Source organism: Ambystoma mexicanum, chromosome 7p (assembly GCF_040938575.1).
Source record: "Ambystoma mexicanum isolate Mex_15411 chromosome 7p, UKY_AmexF1_1, whole genome shotgun sequence".
In the NCBI taxonomy this organism is placed as follows: Eukaryota; Metazoa; Chordata; class Amphibia; order Caudata; family Ambystomatidae; genus Ambystoma; species Ambystoma mexicanum.
This window is the reverse complement of record NC_090939.1, coordinates 953,555,338-953,573,762: the sequence shown is the minus strand read 5'-3', so window position 1 is coordinate 953,573,762 and position 18,425 is coordinate 953,555,338. Positions and strand designations below refer to the sequence as shown.

Here is an 18,425-nt window from a genome sequence, read left to right as displayed (position 1 = left end):
GTGGTGATCAAATCACACGTCACCATTTCCCTGTGGATTTTGTGAATAACCAGTGTAAGTAGCATGGTTTGTTGTTTGATGGGACCTGAAATCAACTGGGAACCATCCACGGCTAGCACAGGCTCTGGTCCGATTTTGTTTTGTCAGGGTATGTTCACAGAGGTGGCCAAAGCTATGTCTATGTAATTGCCAGTGGCTCCCGAGTCCAACACTAGACGGACTGTGTGTTTGGTACCATCAGAAGACAAAAGAAGGGCATGTAAAGCTATTGGAGCGGTCTGCTTGGAATTTGGAGGCGTCATAACTGGGCTCATCCGTGCTGCCTTTTCTAGGGATGAGCCTTCTGGGATATTCCTTCACATAGTGACCGTTCAAGCCAAAATAAAAACACGCGTTGGTCAAACAGTGTCGTTCCTGTCCAGTGGGAATCAGGGGACCACGTTTGCCTCCTATTTCCATGGGCTCCCCTGAGGCTTCAGCCGAAGGGGAGTGTGCCGGAAATGGGTGAAAAGAGGTTCTATTAGACATAAACCGGGTTTTGGGGTTGCACACTGACGTGTGCAACTGGTTGGGCAGGTGAATCCCCGAACTCTAGGTCGGGGGGAAGGGCATGGCGTCTTAACGCTGATGGTATGGCAGTAGTGGCAGCAGACATGTCGGCCCATAACACTGTGATGGCCTCTACCAGAGCAGGCACCGGATCCCCCGATGTCGTAGCCATAGTCCACACAATAGCATAGGCTTCTCAGTCTGTCAAGTCGCGATTATCGTGTGGAGTATGAATACCTCCGTCCCCAAGCACCAGTCAGAGAGAGTAAACTCACTCACTAACCAATTTTTGGGGCCACAGGTGGCTGGAACAATTGCACTGGGTCTTTAAAGGCTGAAAAGGAAACAGAACAGGTCAGTAACTAAGCAGAATGTGTCAAAAGATAAAGAGTAAATAATCAACTTTCAATTTTCACCTATCCGATAGGAGACTAACTGGCGCTGAAGTGGGAAAACAAAAGCTCCTGCTGTGCAGAAGGCGTTTTGACACCCAACATGGTGCAAGGGAGAAGACAAGCGGTTCCAGCAGCCAGAGGGGCCCGTGGGAGATTGAATGTAGGGCGCCCCACCAGCAGAGCAGGAAACAAAGTTCCAAGGACAGAAGCTGCAACGGACGCAATCCAGATGCAGGAATTCAATAGCGCAGTTCAAATGCAGACCATTGAGCGGTCCGAGATCAAACCGGGAAAGCAATACAAAAAAAGTCTGAGGGCAAATCCAAATAGCGTGATCCAAAGAGCAGTTCAAAAAAGGTCCAGAAAGCCAGCATATCCAAGAAGCAAAATGATTTGAGTAACCAGGAAACGCCACACCCAGCCAAAGACAGAGCTGAGAAGCAGTGTTAGTGGCGCCGTCAATGTAATTATACTAGTTACCCAGGTAAGAGATCACGTGCCCCTTATGTTCCTGAACTGAAGGCCCTTTGAGCGTCCTGCAGTCGCGCCATGGCAACCGCCACTGAGACTGCGGCTTGAAGCGCAAATGTGATTGTCTCTGTTGCTTCTTCCTAAGCCCTTTTGAATATGTGGTGCTATTGGGAAGTGTGTCAGGGCCAACACTGACACAGAGTCAGCAAACAGCTGGGTAGCGAGGGGTAACCGACTCAGATCATAGCGTGGACGAATGTATGACAGGTATCTTAGGTAGTGTCTCGAATACTGATTCGATTGCTATGTGGAAATCACCACTAGATGAGAAGAACAAGTTACTTTCTTACCTGGTAACATTCTTTCGATGGGATGGTCCGACGACGTATTCCATATCTGACAAGTAATGTCCACAGCTGTGCTGCTTTGGAAAATCTTCGGCGTCTGCGTCCTGCGTCGACGTCGATGCGCCGTCCCCGAGGACCTCCTCCGACGGCCGATGCGCCGTCCCCGAGGACCTCCTCCGACGGCCGACGTCACACGATGTGATAAGTAGGACGCACGATGCCCGTAGCCTCAGTTGTAGTTTTTTCCCCCAGAACGTGTGCCACTGGTTTTCTGCCAGTCAGACAAACAAGGCCTTGCGGAACGCAAGCTGCAATCGCAAAAGAAATTCTGCAGCGGGGAGGGTAGGGAGGGAGCGATACGGAATACGTCGTTGGACCATCCCATCGAAAGAACGTTACCAGGTAAGAAAGTAACTTGTTCTTCGAGGGGATTGGGTCCTCCGACGTATTCCATATCTATGACAGACTCCCAAAGCAGTACCAAGCAAGGAGGTGGGAAAAGAATTTAGAACACAAATTTAGCATGCCCAATCAAATTGCGGAATAAAGGACTGCCTTGCCAAAGGCCAGATCCTGCCCTCGGATGGAATCGAGGGAGTAGTGACGTACAAAATTATGTACTGAAGCCCAGATGGCTGCATCATAGATGTGATGAATAGGAACACCCCTCTGCAGGGCAGTAGACGCAGCCACTCCCCTGGTAGAATGGGCCCGCAAGCCAGCCGGAGGATCCTTACCCGCCAAGCGGTAACACTCGCAGATCGCCAAAATAATCCAACGAGACAAAGTCTGTTTCATCACAGCTTGTCCCAAACGCTTTCCAACATAACCAATGAAAAGTTGATCGTCCACTCTGACCCGGGACATGCGCAAAATATAAAAACTCAACGCTCTCCTAGGATCAAGCCTATGGAGCCTCTACTCTTCCTTACCAGGATGTGGAGGAGGATAGAACGCCGGAAGAACAACCTTCTGGCTCAAATGAAATTCCGAAACCACCTTTGGAAGAAAGGAAGGACGAACTCTAAGGACAACCCTGTCCTTATGAAACAGTGAAGGGTGGCTTAACTGAAAGTGCCTGTAACTCACTCACTCTGCGAGCGAGGTAACCGCAACCAAAAACACAGTTTTCAGAGTTAACAGTCTCAAAGGGCAAGACTGCAAAGGCTCAAACGGAGCACCCATAAGAAACTTAAGAACAAGGTTCAAATCCCAACCGGGCACCAGAAAAGGTGACTGAGAAAACACATTAGTGAACCCTTTCAAAAACTGAGAAATGAAAGGAAACTTAAAATAGCAACATTCTTCAGACGAGCGCTTAAAGATGGACAACGCCGCCAGGTAACCTTTAATGGTCCCCACTTGGCAAGCCCCTGTGGGCCAAGGAAAGCAAAAAAGACAGAACCATGGGAATGTCACACTCAAAATGATCCACATTCTTAACTCTGCACCAGTCGCAGAACTTTCTCCAACGGCAATGGTACAGAGACTTTGTTGCCGGCCGCCTGGCCGAGAGAAACACCTCCATCACGTCTTCAGGGAGGTTCCAATCCTTATACCTCAACCTTTCAGAAGCCAAGCGTGAAGGTTGAGAGATCTGACCTCTGGATGGAAAACCTGACCCCCCTCCCGTGAGAGCAGATCGTCTCGGTAGGGAAGACGACGTGGAGGGCAGATGGACAAGTCGAGAAGGTCCGTGTACCACGTCCTCCGGGCCCACGGCAGAGCAATGAGGATCATCCAGGAACCCAACCTCCGTAACCTCCGCAGTACTTGGGGGATGACGGGGACTGGAGGAAACGCGTACAACAGTGGGAATGACCACTCCACCACAAACGCGTCTCCTAAGGTTCCTTTTGGAGGAAATTCCCGCGAGCAGAACCTTTCGCACTTCCGGTTGACACTGGAGGCGAAGAGATCCACTTGAGGGGGTCCCCCAAAGGGTGAAGATCTCCAGGAGAATCTCCTGAGCCAGCTCCCACTCGTGAGAGATCGTGCTCTGCCTGCTCAGAGCATCCACCATCTCGTCGTCGTCCCTGGCCAGATGAACAGCCGAGATCGAAACTTCCTGCTGGATGGCCCAGAACTCGAGCTGCATCGCCTCCCTGCACAGAGGAAGTAACCCTGCCCCCCACCCTTTTTGTTGAGGTAGTGCATGGCCACCGTGTTGTCCGTTAGAATCAGGATACTTTCCTCTCACAGACGGCAGAAAAGCCTTCAGGACAAGCCTGACGGCCCTCAGCTCCAACAGATTGATATGGAGTCTGGACTCCGACGGAGACCAACGACCGCTGACTGTTAACTCGTTGGCATGAGCTCCCCATCCCGTGAGGGATGCGTCCGTCACGATCGTCACCTCAGGCCAGGGCAGCCAAAATGGGGCCCCCCTTCATCAGATTGCCTTCGACGGCCCACCACAGAAGGTCCTGGGCGACCGAGGGCGGCACCTGAACAAGGTTCGCCAGCCTGCCGGAGGACTGAGACCACTGGAGGTTGAGTGCCCACTGCAAAGATCTCATCCGCAGACGAGCCTCTGCTGCAAACTCATCTCAGATCAGGTTATCATGCCGTGTTCTTTCCGGAGATGAGCGCCTGCTACTTTTTTTTGAAATATTTGGATAATGTACATAGTTTGATCTAATATGGTGAATCACTAATCTTCGCAATCCTAGTGATTCGCACAGTTAATCTCGCAGACTATCTACCTGTGACTTGTGGCTAATCTTCACAAATCTATCCAAATATGACACATCACAATTATTCACAATTCTAACTGACGGCTGGTACGTCTTCACAAGTCTATCAGAGTCTGACGCATGCTTAATTTCAAAAGTTTCAAATGTGCAGCGTGGCTAGTCCTTGCAATTACTGAATGCAGAATATTCCTACCTTACAAAATTAGGTCAAATTGCAAGCTATGGCTAACAGTGATGGTCTAAAAGCAAAATATTGTTACCTTGCACAATTTAGACTAAATGTGGGCTATGGTTTGATTGGATGAGGCAGATAGAAGGCTGGCAGACAGATTGTCTGCGACAGGAGAAACTCCGATACGACCTTCGGACGGAACGAGGGACGCACTCCAAGATTCAGCTGGTCTCTCGAAAATAAATAAAAAGGTGGTTTACAGGACAGGGTCTGCAATTCGCATACTCTCCTGACTGAGGAAATGGCGACTAAAAAACTGTCCTCCAAGATAGTAGCCTCAGTGGACACAAATGTAATGGGTGAATGGAGAAGCCAGGAGAAAAGTTAACACTAAGCTTATATCACATGCAAGCACCATGAAAGGTGTTGTGGAGAAAGTGGTAGTCAGTCCTTTCAAAAATTGCACCACCCAGGGGGAACGAGAAGTAAGACCTTGTTCTGGCGTGCGCTTGAATATATAAAGTGCTGCTAAATGGCCTTCGATTGTGGTGATCCGACGGTCCAGGCTTGCCAAATGAAGAAAGGAGGACAACACCATTGAGGTGTCACAAAGGATCCACATCCTATGCTCTGCACCAGCTGCAGAATTTCTTCCAATGGCAGCAGTATGGAGCTTTAGTTGTGGGCTTTCTGGCCAAAAGCAGCACCTCGATCATGTCTTCCAGAAGGTCCCAATCCTTGTACCTTAGCCTTTCAGAAGTCAGGCATGCAAGTTGAGCGCGAATATGCTTGAGTGAAGAACCAGCCCCCTCTCCTGAGAGAGAAGGTCTGGCATCTGGGAAAGACACTGTGGAGGACAGACGGCCATGTCCAGGTCTGGCTAATGACGTCCTCCAGGTCCAGTCCGAGGCAATTAGGAGCGTGGTTGCCCTGTAACTCTCCAACCTCCTGATAACTTGAGGAATGACAGGAATCGGAGGGAACGCATAAAGGAGCTGGAAGTTAGTCCACCAGACAAAGCCTCCACCAGTGCTCCTCTCTGGGGAAATTCCCTGGAGCAAAAAAGATCACACTTCCTGTTCACACTAGAGGCAAACGGATTCACTTGTGGGGTTCCCCAAAGGGTGAAGATCTGCAGATGAACTTCCTGGCACAGCTTGCACTCATGGGAGACTGAGCCCTACCTGCTCAGTGAGTCTGCAGTCGTATTCTTCCCGGGTAAGGTGAAATGCAGACAGGGAGATCTTGCTCTGTAACACCCAGACCAGAGCTACATTGCCTCTCTACACAGGGCAAGTGACCTGTAGTGGGGCAACTATTAAATAGCGAACATGTACAGGCTCTGTCCCCCCTGCCTTCCTCAGAAGAAACAAAATTATGAGATAAGGACACATTTGAAACAGCACTTTAAATTCTCCACGAAATACAGCAGACACAAAGAATATTTATTTTGCGCTACACAAGTAGGGAACAGATAAATCATTAGCATGCACAATTACTGCGTTTTAAAATAGGTGACAGGAGGGCGTGTACACAAGATAGGGACTAGCTACACACGTTGGGCAGAACATTGTAGTTAGATAAAGTTGCTGTGCACACATAGTGAGGGAAATGATGTGACGGGCATGCATAGGAAATCGGTAGATAGCAAAGCAAACTTGTCCTGCAGAGGGGAAAAAAACCTTTGCCATTTTAAAATGCACAAGCACAGCAGAGAATTAAGCTCTGTAACTTTAAGAGAGGCCTGCAGCCAAGCACGCTATTTGAGACAAATACATTTTAATTCAGGAAGATTCTGCAGTGGCTGGATGGTAGCTGCCTAAAAGGAATGTCAAAAGCCGAGGACACAAAGTTCACATAACAGAACAAGATACCAGTATCTGGGCACCAACCGTTCAACTATTAAAGGAAAAGTGCGCTCAAAAATATTATTGTACCAAAAGATGGGCAATAATACAAAACATGCATTACACATAATTTTAATGGAAGTTCCTATGGAAACTTGAGGAAACGAGGCTCAAAGCGTTTACATGGGAGCATCCATTTTGCCATTTCAGGCACCCCGCTCGGCTCATGTTAAGGTCTGCCTTGGCAGCACTAAACAAGCAGCAAAAGCCCCCTACTGAGAGCTTTTGCTTACTGCAAACAGAGCAGAGCTGCATGAGCTGAGGAGGCTGCCAGTGCCTTCACTTTCATTTTACGTTTTCAGTGCTCCCCAAGCCAAGGGAAGCACAGAAAACGTAAAATGAAATGCAAAAAACAAAGGCCTAGCAATTATAAATACAACAACCAGTGCTCCAGATAAGATTTTGAGGTGGGAGTATTTTACGCATGATTTTTCAAATTAGAGACTAAATGCAATTGCAAGAGAGTAAAAATGAGTTTTCTCCTCTGCAAGAGTAAAACGTATCTAACATACACCCAATGCATACGTAAAATCAGACCCGTAGCCCAAAAGAGTTGTAGATCGAAGTTGTCTGGATTGGCTTTAACCATTTTATTACACTTGTAAGTTATTTTATGGCAGAATACTTTCCACAAGTAGCTGGTACTTACACAGCTTCATTTTCAAAATTCTAGAGCCTAGAAACTCTGTTAAGAACTACTATAGATAGAGACTGATGTATTGCCTACAGAGGGAGTGTGAGTAAGCAATTGTTGGCATATGATTTACTTACAGGAACTTGCACACATAATCTTAGCAAAAGTCACAAACTGCTAATCTACCTTTCCCGCTGTCTGCTACAGGAAATTAAAGTGGATCGCCAGACACTAGTTGGCAATATCACTTCAAATAACCAAAAAGTGCATGCAAGCTGAATTGCATTATGGTAGGCATATTTATAATTTTACTGGTTTATTGTTTGTGTACAAAGCCAAAAAACATCATTCTGGCAATTACAGTTAGGAAGAAATGGAGGCAAGTGCATTATGACAATGAGGCAAAATAGGTGGATAAATGGAAAAAAAATGTTGGTCTTTATTCAGATTTACCCAAATAATGCTGGCTAGCAAAATTAAATTCTTTTCCCAGAGTCCTTCTGGGTGTTCTTTTTGTGGAGCAAATGTTTTCCTCTGTTTTCTTGTAGGATGCGCTATAATGACCTCCGACAGTCTTCTTCCAATTAGTCCTCATACGCCTAGGTGCTTCCCGGCGTTCCGGATTCCAGGTCTGATCAGCTCTGCAAGGAGAACAAGAATGAGCAAGCCTCTTCCAACTATCTGGCTCTTTATATAGGCAGGTAAGAATGGGCCAATCAGGGTCTACTTCCTGTCTTGGAGCATAAAAACCCCTATAGGCCCCGCCCCCTTTTCCTTGTGAGCCACCCTCCGTGTTCTTCCCTGAGCCTGTTCCCCTGGATGTCCTGCTGCCGCCCAGGTAAGTGTCTGCTGTTTTGGTTGCCCCCACGCTCGGGCTATGTGTCCCCGATAATAGAACTCGCTTTGTGGGTCTCTGTCTTTGCTGAAGCGGACCGGCTTCCTCTAGTCTGCGGGACACGTGGTTGGGGACCTGCTCGCAGTTGTAACACGCGGATCACGACTTCATGCGGAGACTGGGCTTCTTCCATTTGGCGGCCGTTTGTAGTCAGCTCCTCATCGCGGCTACAGTTTCCTTCCTCCCTCCCGCTGGTCGTCAGTGCCGCAATGACAAGGGGAGTCTTCCCTGGCTGGACTCAGCGGTCTGCTTCTCGCTCCGAGAATTTTGGGGCTTCGTTCCAGCGGGGACGGCTACTCTTTCGTCTTGCCGTCAGTGTCGCCCTGGCGAGGCGGGACCTTCCCGGCTGTACACAGCTCTCTGTCTCTTGGCCCGTGGAGTCAGGGTTTTCGTCCTCGCGAGGACGTTTTGGTAACCTCTTCTCTGCGGGCTGATCCATGGTCGGCTGTTCGGGGTTCTTACCAATCACTGATCTTGTGCTTTCCCACTCATTTAGATCCTCGGTTCGGGGTAAGTTAGGTTTGCGTGTGTGTTCCCACCACCCGCCTATCATACAGGTCGCGTTTGATTCTTTTTCCAGCCCGTATGTCTCCCTTCCATATTCCTGGGTTGTGAGATTCCCCATGTCTGGGTCCTTACATGCATAAATTGAAGACTGGTCCCAAAGCCCTGCTTCAACACTAAAGTGTGTGATCCTGGACAAATACTTTTGCCACTGTGCCTTTTTAGCAAAAATAGAAATTGCTACTACAAGTGATTTATTTCCAACTAGTTACTACTCAAAAAGCCCGACGGGCCCCTATTCCACCGTTCGACCTGTAGCATTAATAGTAGTGACCATTTAATAATGCACATGACAAAGTTTATGTCTCTTGGCTTACTCCTTGCTGCTTGTTTAATATAACAAGCATGAACTCCTTGAGTATTAAAGACTTGTCTGTACCTTACCCCATCTTCTACTTCCATCCTAGGAGAGCAGTCTTGATTGCACAATAGATTTCCTCCTAGATAGTCAAGAATCTGCATCTCGGACATAACACGCATCACAGAAAATTCAGCCCATGACCGCTAATCACATCAGTGGTGGAAGTGGAAAAAAAGGAACTAGTCGTCCTCTGGTTGCATCCTCAAAGGAGGGAGTAGGATGGCCGGACAGATGGGGTGGGAGGTAGGGTGGAGTATAGGGACAAGGGACCAGGATCACAAACCTTGGCTGAAAAGTGAAGCAGGGATTTTAATCCACTCTGCAAATTTGACCACATACCTTCCAAGCGTTACTCAGTACAAATAGTTTGGATTTCAAGGCCTACAGTAATGATGTCTTAAAGAATTTACTTCCAAAAACAAATTGCATAATAACACATGGCAACATGTAAATCCTTACATCAACATGTTAAGCCTGAATGGTAAACTAGAAGTCCCAAAAATCTAGTTAACCCCACTGTACTTTCAGTGATTTAATAAAAGAAGTCGTGCAATACTCAGATATGGAGATTATTGCCCTCTACTGCCATCTAGTGGAGGAAAGTATACTTTTTAATGAAAATAAATACAGCGTAAACGGTACGCAGAAGAAAATGAAATGCTCCGTAATGGCTATAATTACATGGGTAAAAAGGCACAATACGCACCTTATCTGTAGGGCTGACAACAACGTACTTCTGATTGCCGTGTTTTTCCAACCACGGCAATCACAAATACAACCATGTTGTATTTCTGACTGCACTTTCGCTTTGAGTCTCCTGGGCTCCCCTGATCCGGGGGAGCCCAGGAGACAAAGAGAAAGCTGGCACAGTCAGAAATACAACATGGTTGTATTTAAATATGCTGCGGTTTTCTTTCTACGTTTCCCGGACTCCGTGAAACAGAGAAAACTGCAGCATTTTTAAATACAACAATGTTGTATTAGGTTTGCTGTGGCTTCAGCCACGAGTCTCCTGGGCTCCCCCGACCCGGACCGGGGGAGCACAGGAGACTCAAAGATGAAGCCAAAGCAAAGATCAATACAAGTTAGAAATGCTGCAGTTTTCTTTCTAAATTAGAAAGAAAACCGCAGCATTTATTTTCCAGTGCTTTGAAAAAAGAACTTTAAAGCACTTACCAGCATCAGGTCGTGTTGATTTCTGCCCTTGTGTCACTAATGAAGCAACAGCCACCTGCTGGTAGCTTTTGTGCATTACAGCTGGCTGGCTTTTGCTTCATTAGTGCCGCAAGGGCAGAAATTAACAAGCACAGAATGGATGCCTCCTAGTGCTTTAGATCTGCGACTTTGAGCCTTGTTTGCTTAAAAGTGAACATAGAAACTTTCATAATGATTATTTCTTATATATATTTTTGATGATGGCCCATCTTTTGAACCAATTACATTTTTGATGGCACTACCCCTTTAAGTACCATTCTTACTTATCTAGGAGTAGCCAACTGCCCCTCTGAAAAGTATACAAGTTCTTTACTTATCTTTGAACAGTGTTCTGAAAAGTAAGGTGGGTGTAACTATTTTCAACAGAAGAATAAGAAACATAGGTTGCAAGGTGTATACTTGCAACAGTCTTGGTATAACTAATTGATTCCTGAAACTGAATAACGCTGTAGGTTACCACCATTAGGGTCTGCTTACCTTGAATTACATTATGTCTTTTTAGAAGTCTAATTTGGTGTTATCCCCCATGAATAGCTGATTGCCATTCTAAATGTGTATCATTAGGTTTTACTCATCTTGAACTGCATTTTGCTCCTCTAAATAAGGTTAACTTTGGTTTGCATAGGGGGTGTGGCTACAGTGCCATGTAGAGAGACATGTTTCCAGAGGAGCTCCGGACAATCCTGCATTAATCCGCCATAAAGGTGCATACGCTGATGCCTGCTGCGTGAGAAAACAAATGTGCACGCACATGAATATATGGAGCCTCTTTAAAGACTGTCCGGAGCCCACGAGAAGCGCTGGGGACACAGCCCTGGGTATAATTGAGACTGCGGGACTCGGCGATGCTCGGATCTAAAATGGCAGACAAGTGAGGAAAACAAAGGAGCCCTACGGAAGCATCTGTAAGCCCATGGTGTGGAGAAACGAAGTTGTGTGAGGCAAACCCAGCGGAACGTGCCACCACGCACCCTACACACAGCCTGAAGTGAGGCGGACCAGAAGAGGACCGGAGCGGTCCATGCCCCAGCAGATAGACCGAACCGAACTGTATGCACAAACTGGGGGAAGCCGCGCCGGACAGCACAGCGCATATGCCCGACAGCTCTGGCAGGAGAACGCACACGCGGTAATCACAGCCCTCACCCCTAAGAGCAGACGAAGATGCATTGTTGCACTGCACATTCAGATGCGAGTGCTGGGCTCGGTGGGGGTGGTGAGCTGAGAGCGCACACAAAAAGCGCTGCTGTAGAAGCAGCTCAGAAGGCGTTGGCGACGCCTTATGCTGAAGGCTGATCATAAAGCATTGCTGGCCATACAAAAGCACAAAGAAGATTGGTAGTCGGAGGACCGACCGTAACACACGCAGCAGAGGCTGCTCCTCAAAGTTAGCAGCTCTGACTTTAATTCGGCAGTAGAGAATATATGAATGCCAGTAATACGTACAACGAAAAGTGCTCCTAAAGGCGTTGGCAGCTCCCCAAGTAACAAGGCAGCAAGGATAATGTAAGCGGTGGGAACACATTGCATACACAGTATCTATATGGGCTAATACAGACTTCAGGCAAGTGTTCCAAACTGAGCAGCAGAGTGACCCAGGAGGATACTGAGCCACAAGTGACACGAAGCTGGGCAACCCAGCGAAATAAGATCCAAGGTGACACGTGGGGTAGTCACCAGGGAGCACAGAGGTCTGGGACACCGCGAGACATCAGAAAACCTGACGGAGAGGATGAGAAAACACCACCAGTCATGATCCGAAGAGGCAATACATCACAACGGTCCGCATGAGGACATACCACCAAGGGCTAACGATAATACATACCATAGACACAGGCTCAGATGCGGAGGTCAGACCCAGGCAGTGTACAAAGCGAGCCTGGGTACAGGCTTAACTAACAGAGGCGCTAGCAACCAAACTGGGAGCTGGGCAAGCGAGTCTGCCCCACGGAGAGCAATTGGCTTGTGCAGGACACAGGTGCAACATAAGCGCCACGCAAGAAAGCACCCGAGTGGTGATTCAAAGAATAGCGCACAACTAAGAGTGAAACGCAACTGAAACCAAGAAGAATAGAACAGCGGAGAAGGGACCCTGGCGGGGCCGGCAAGGGGGAGAATAAGTACAATGCGCCTGCTTAGAGTGGAAGACTGAGACCACTATCGGGGAACTGCCGGGTCCAACAATCGCACCAGGGCAGGTTCGCAAGCCCTCGGGAGTGCAGCTAGCGACACGACCCAACAAGGGCCGTGACACAAAGACAACAGAGGTAGCAGCGGCCAGGGACGGGGGAGGACACAACCCACTCGTGAAACATGAAAAGAACACGAGGACTTCCAACACAGCCTCCCTCAGGCATCATAGTTGGTTACAGACTAGCCCTGAAGTGCTGGAGACCACACTACCGAGAGCCCAAATTGAAGCATACGACAACACTGAGATGGCAAACAGACCAAGGCAAAGGGCAAACAACCCATGCAGGAAGAATTTGTAAGAATACCGCAGTCGGCAGAAGAGGCTAGGAGCAAGGAGAAGACCCCTGCAACGGATACGGCCACCGTGAGCAAAGAACAGCAGATCCTGGAAGCAATCGCGGACCTGAAACTAGCGTGGGAAACTAAACTGGAATCAGCCATGGTCGAACTGAAGGCGGCACTGGAACATAAGGTTGGCACAGTACAGGAAGAGGTGAATCTCCTCAGACAAGATGTTAGAGCACTAGCAGATCGCACAGGCGAACTGGAAAATATAGTGACCCCGAACACAGCTGCATGTGCGTCTCACACATTGGAGATTAACATCCTGAAACAATGCGTGAGCAATCTGGAAAATAGGGCAGAAGCAGCGGAGGGACGTGCCCGGAGAAACAACATACGCATCGTGGGACTATCAGAAGGAGCGAGGGATGAAACCCAACAGAGTACGTTGAGACGATGCTGCTGCAAGAAATAGGAGGAGGGGCGCTCACTCAAGGATTTGCGGTGGAACGAGCGCCTAGCGCCCTAACAAGGAGGCCACCGCCAGGAGCACCCCTCTCTCCCCCTGCCCTTCCCCCTAACCCCCCCCCCCACCCCCCCTGGGAGACCAATAATTGCCAAAATCCTGAACTATCAAGACAGGGAAAGGATCCTAGAACACTTCAGAAGGGAGGCACAATACAAAGGGCATCGGCAAATATCACGGCATATCCGGACCACACACTCTTGGTGCAGACACGTCGAATGAACTATGGGTCGGTGAAGAGAATATTGCGGGAAGCAGGCTACAAATACATGTTAATGTAGCAGGCCAAACTGACGGTGTACCACAAAAATAAGAGCACTGTTCTTCGACACCCCCAGAGGATGCGTCAGTGGCTGGATACACAGAACTGCCCATCGGAAACTGACAGAAAGAAGACGATGCAGATAAGTAACAAAGACTGCGGTACCTATGGTGCTGCAGCTGCAGAATCAGCACTGGGACCAGAATATAAGATTTCAGTACACTGAGATAGGACCAAATGCGGGGGAGCCTGAGATCCAGGGTTGGCGCTGGGCATCAGTTGGGGACGGGTAGGGAGGGATGAGGGGAGGGAACGTGTGTAGTGAACATAGTAGGGGAGTATGGGGTATGGGGGTTAGTTGGGGAGTTTATGTTGAAAATGGACAGGGAACGAGCCCACACTCATGCCAAGCAAAAATCGGAGAGAAGAACAAGGAGGGAGGGAGAAGGGATAAAATATGGATGACAATGGGAGATCTTAGAATAGTAACTTGGAATGTGAGAGGCCTCAACAGTTACATGAAGAGGAACAAAGTAATGATGTATTTGAGAAGGCAAAAAGTGGACATAGCATTACTACAAGAAACCCACCTTACCAAAGAGAAACTAGAGGTGGTCAAGAAAAAGTGGAGAGGGACCACCATGGGAGCAAAATACTCTGCTTACACCAGGGGGGTGGTTACCTGGGTGGCACCTCATGTGCCATTCCAGATGCTTCAGGCCCCGGCAGAGCCGGACGGGAGGATGAAAGTGATGCGGGGGCTGCTGGAGAATAGAGAACTGAGTATCAAATACATACGCCCCCAACCAAGATATGGCGGCCTACTTCAGGACACTATATAGCAAGATCAACCCCCATATAGGAGGCGCGATCATATGGGGAGGGGACTTTAACTGCATGCTATACCCTAAAATTGACAGGTCAGACACGAAACTAGATAAACGCTCCCCCACCGCGAAAGCACTACAGGCCCTGCTGAGAGACTTCAGGCTAGAGGATATCTGGAGGCAGCAACACCCAAATGATAGGCACTACTCACACTATGCTGCCCCGCACAACCTGTATATGAGACTGGATTATGTTCGTCGGCTCAGAACTTGTAGGGGAAATAATGGGCTCAGAATATAAGGCAAGAATATTATCGGACCACTCCCCTCTGGTCCTGGAGTGGTGACATCAGCCCCCAGAGCAAGATTTCCGACATGGAGGGTTAGAGCCGAGGCCCTGCAGGACTTGGCATTCCGAGAGGACCTAAGGGAGGAGATCATTGGGTATTTCGATACTAACACAGGGAGCGTGGAGTCAGAAGGAACCCTATGGGAGGCGTTTAAGGTGGTAGTGAGGGGAGCGGCCATATCCAAATCCAGAGGGCTCCAAGGGGGCACAGAGCGTGAGCTACAAGAGACAGAGAAGAAACTAGAAGAAATAATGACTAGGGGAGGTACCTCACAGGAGGACGCCGAACAAGTGAGCCAACTACTACAAGCTAGCGGGGGGCTTTGGGAGAGGCTATGCAATCTTAACTATAAAAAATATATTTAAAGGCAACATGCAGGGGGGGATAAATCGAGGAGGCTGCTAGCATGGCTATATAAAAACCAGACACCAAGACCAGTAATCAGGGAGATAACGGGAGAAGGCGGGCAGATCTGGAACACCCAAGAGAGGGTGAACGAGGGGTTCCTCAGATTCTACAAATGTCTCTATGAAGACACAGGGGAGACTGCAGAACGGGAGACTCAGGAGACACTGGAAGACATAGGATTTACTAAATTAAACGAGCAAGAAAGGGAGAGCCTGGAGGCCCCAATCACAATAGAGGAATCGGAGACAGTGGTACTGCACCTACCCACGAGCAAAGCCCCGGGGTCAGATGGGCTCCCCAACGAATTTTATAAAACGTATAGACAAGTGCTCCCCCCGCTGCTGGCTATGCTACATGAGGGTTTCTTTGGACCATGCCCGCAAATACTGTCAACTCTCCCTCTGTAAATACCTTCCCACTCGTGCTCTTCGCTACTCCACCTCCAACTCCCTCAAGGTGTCGCTTCTCCAAGCAACAACATGGGGTTAGATATCTCTCCTTGGCTGGGGTCTCCCTCTGGAACAGCCTCCCTGACACACTGAAACTTGAGGGGAATCATCTCTGGTTCGAGAAGCACCTCAAGACCTTCCTCTTTGCTTCTGCCTTTGCTCTTCCTCTCTCCCGCTGCCCAGCCACACACCCACACTGCGTCCGGGCAACCCTGGCACTTGGATCTGTATCTGTAACCCTACAGTCCCCTTATCTGCACTTATCAGACACCCCTTGTCTGTGCTTTAAACCTTGCACTTGCCACTTTGTTGGCTGCACTAGTTGTTTGTATCCCTTGCTCAGCACTTCCACCTCGCCCCTCCTGCGTGCAGTTTCCCCCTTCCCTCTCACTGGCACTTGCACGTACTCAATGTCACTGGGCCTAGTAAGATCATAGTTTTTGTCCTCCCTTGTTTCGTCGTGCACTGAAACACTTGTATATGAGCCGATACAAATATATGAGTATGCTACCACCATTTCTTTGAACCTATTTACAGCCCTCTCTGCCTCCTAAAACCAGCCTGGTTGATCTGTCCATGCTGCGAACATCTCAAGTGGTAAAACCTTATACTAAGAGTTGGCGATTCTGTATTGCCCAAGATATGGTTTTATAAAGTCTAGTAGCACTTTAGAAAAACTGTCCCAACAATGCGTACATAGGTTCTATATGTTTTTGTGACAATACTTACCTGTGATTTCTATATGCTTAGTTTGTAACCAAAGGCCGAATAGATTGTTATGTACTTACTGTATACCTTGAATTATTGATGTTGCTGTGTGGACTCTTTGGAGCCCTAGACCAGTCTCACTGTTCCTGAAACTAAGCCTTGACTTCTCCGCAGCCGGACCTTGATTGGGTTTTGGCTAACCTCTGTCTTCCCAGTATACCATAAATAGGGTGGACTACCAAAATCCTCCCACCAGGGCTGATTTTGGAAGCCCATCTCAACATGCAAACAAACAAAAGTAAGCTGAGGCATGTTATCTTTGCATCCCAATAAGTTGGATATTTGCATACAAGACAATGAAAACCTGACATTTATAATGTTATTGACAGACATGTCCAAGTATAGCCTTTACATTGCTAAAAAAAAAAAAAACTAGACCCCCACATACGACTATATCAAATTCTATCACAGGATATCCCTTTTGATTTTCTGCAACTTCAAAGACTACTGCAGGCATGGTAAATATCAGAAGCATTTAGAAAAGCTTCATTTATATTGTTTTTTTACCATACCGGGTCATTTGCATTGATGTTAAGGATTTAAGGATTATACGCCGTAGGATGCATAAAATTTGTTTTAATTCATACTCATATTTTCTGAAAATTCAACATGAGGAAAACCATAAACAAGAAAAGGTTGCCCTTTACAATTATTTTAATACTGGGGACAAGTTCATGATGCATAAGGTATTGCTAGCATTTACACTACAGAGGTAAATTATCAAGATGTAGGGAACAATATTTCCACTGAACAAACTGAAGAGAATGAAAAAGGGCATGGCACTAAAGACACAAATCAATGCTCAAATGACCCTACTATGATCATCCACCCAAAACTCAGTCAGGTAATGCAGTGAAACCGACAGCCATTCGTTAATCAACCATTTTCATTCAATAGTGTGCAAAGAGGATCAAACGGACTTGCATTTTTTGGGGCCACATTTGTTACTTACCACAGAAGTGTGTTTGGAAAGGAGGTTGAGGTGGTGCTTTGTCTAAAGGAAATTTGTGATGAGCCAAAACAGAGATTGCCACAATCTGCATTCAGAAAAGAAATGAAATAAATATTAACTTATGGCAAGAAAGAACTGCATCTCCTTTGCAGACCTACTAAATATCAAAATGTTAAGGTAAAACAAAAGATTACTGTCGCAACCCTTTAGGGATTTTTAACTTGCAAATATGCCATGCTTTTCCAAAGACATAAAAATCCCCTGTCCCCCAACAAAAGCAAATATTATCCCTGCCTCCCTTTTGTGTTTCCTAGCTTTTATAATCATGAAGACTGCCTGCTTTTCCTACAGTGTTCCAAATCCTCTTAACCATAGAGTTTCAAATGGGTACATTACACAATGCGCCTGTTTTTTTCTGCCCCACATGGACAGCGGTTACAAGAAACCTGCTGGGTTTGTGTTACTTGTTTGTTTATTATTTATAATGTGCGCCAGACCCGAGGGTATTAGGGCGCACAAAGCATCAAGAATATTTTCAGCTTGGTTACAATGCTGTACAAGGATATACAATGGCACAATATACAGTACAGGGTAAGGACAATAGTCGCCGAAGAGGGGCAGAAGCATTTTAGGAATTATATACAATTTATGTAGGGTGTACAGACAGTGAGTTGCAGAGAAGCAGCATTATATACAGTGTAAGGTAAAAGGGAGGAGCCTATGCTGTCCGCCCTGTGTTTAGTGATCTTTTTCTTTAATCCATTTAATGATGTTGTGTCTGAAATGAGGGCATGTTTGGTCTTCCCTTAAGGCTAGGGTTATGGAGTTCCACAGCTGAGCGGCTTTGACTGGGAAGCTACATCCTCCAGTTCTGGAATGTTTAAACCTATATACCGTCAGGCGGTTAGTATCGCCCATTCTGTGGGTCGGTTGGATGAATGTCTGTTAAACCTTTCTATAAGGTAGCATGGGGCGACGTTGTTTAGGCACTTGTGTGTGAGGCCATTTTTAACAAGATTTTATCATTGGTGGTGAGCCATTTGTTCGATCTTCTTGTCTCTGAGGGATCCTCTTTTTTTGCTAAGGAGTTAGAGAAAGAAAGTTGCCTTCCTCTAGCTAGTACAATTTCCTTCCTTCTACAGGACAATGAGAATCATGAGATTCTTCCACAGCACCTTTGGGACAGCGGCCATGGTAAGGTC

General features: G+C 47.4%; 1 protein-coding gene across 2 annotated transcripts in view; it reads right to left on the bottom strand.

Moving 5' to 3' along the window:
- Nucleotides 1-18,425, bottom strand: part of POLA1 (DNA polymerase alpha 1, catalytic subunit) — a 2,474,741-nt gene that overhangs the window by 2,069,467 nt on the left and 386,849 nt on the right. For both annotated transcript variants that reach the window (XM_069637299.1, XM_069637300.1), the window contains exon 16: nt 17,224-17,308. In XM_069637299.1, coding sequence (XP_069493400.1) covers nt 17,224-17,308 — 85 coding nt within the window. The remainder of the gene's footprint in view (nt 1-17,223; nt 17,309-18,425) is intronic.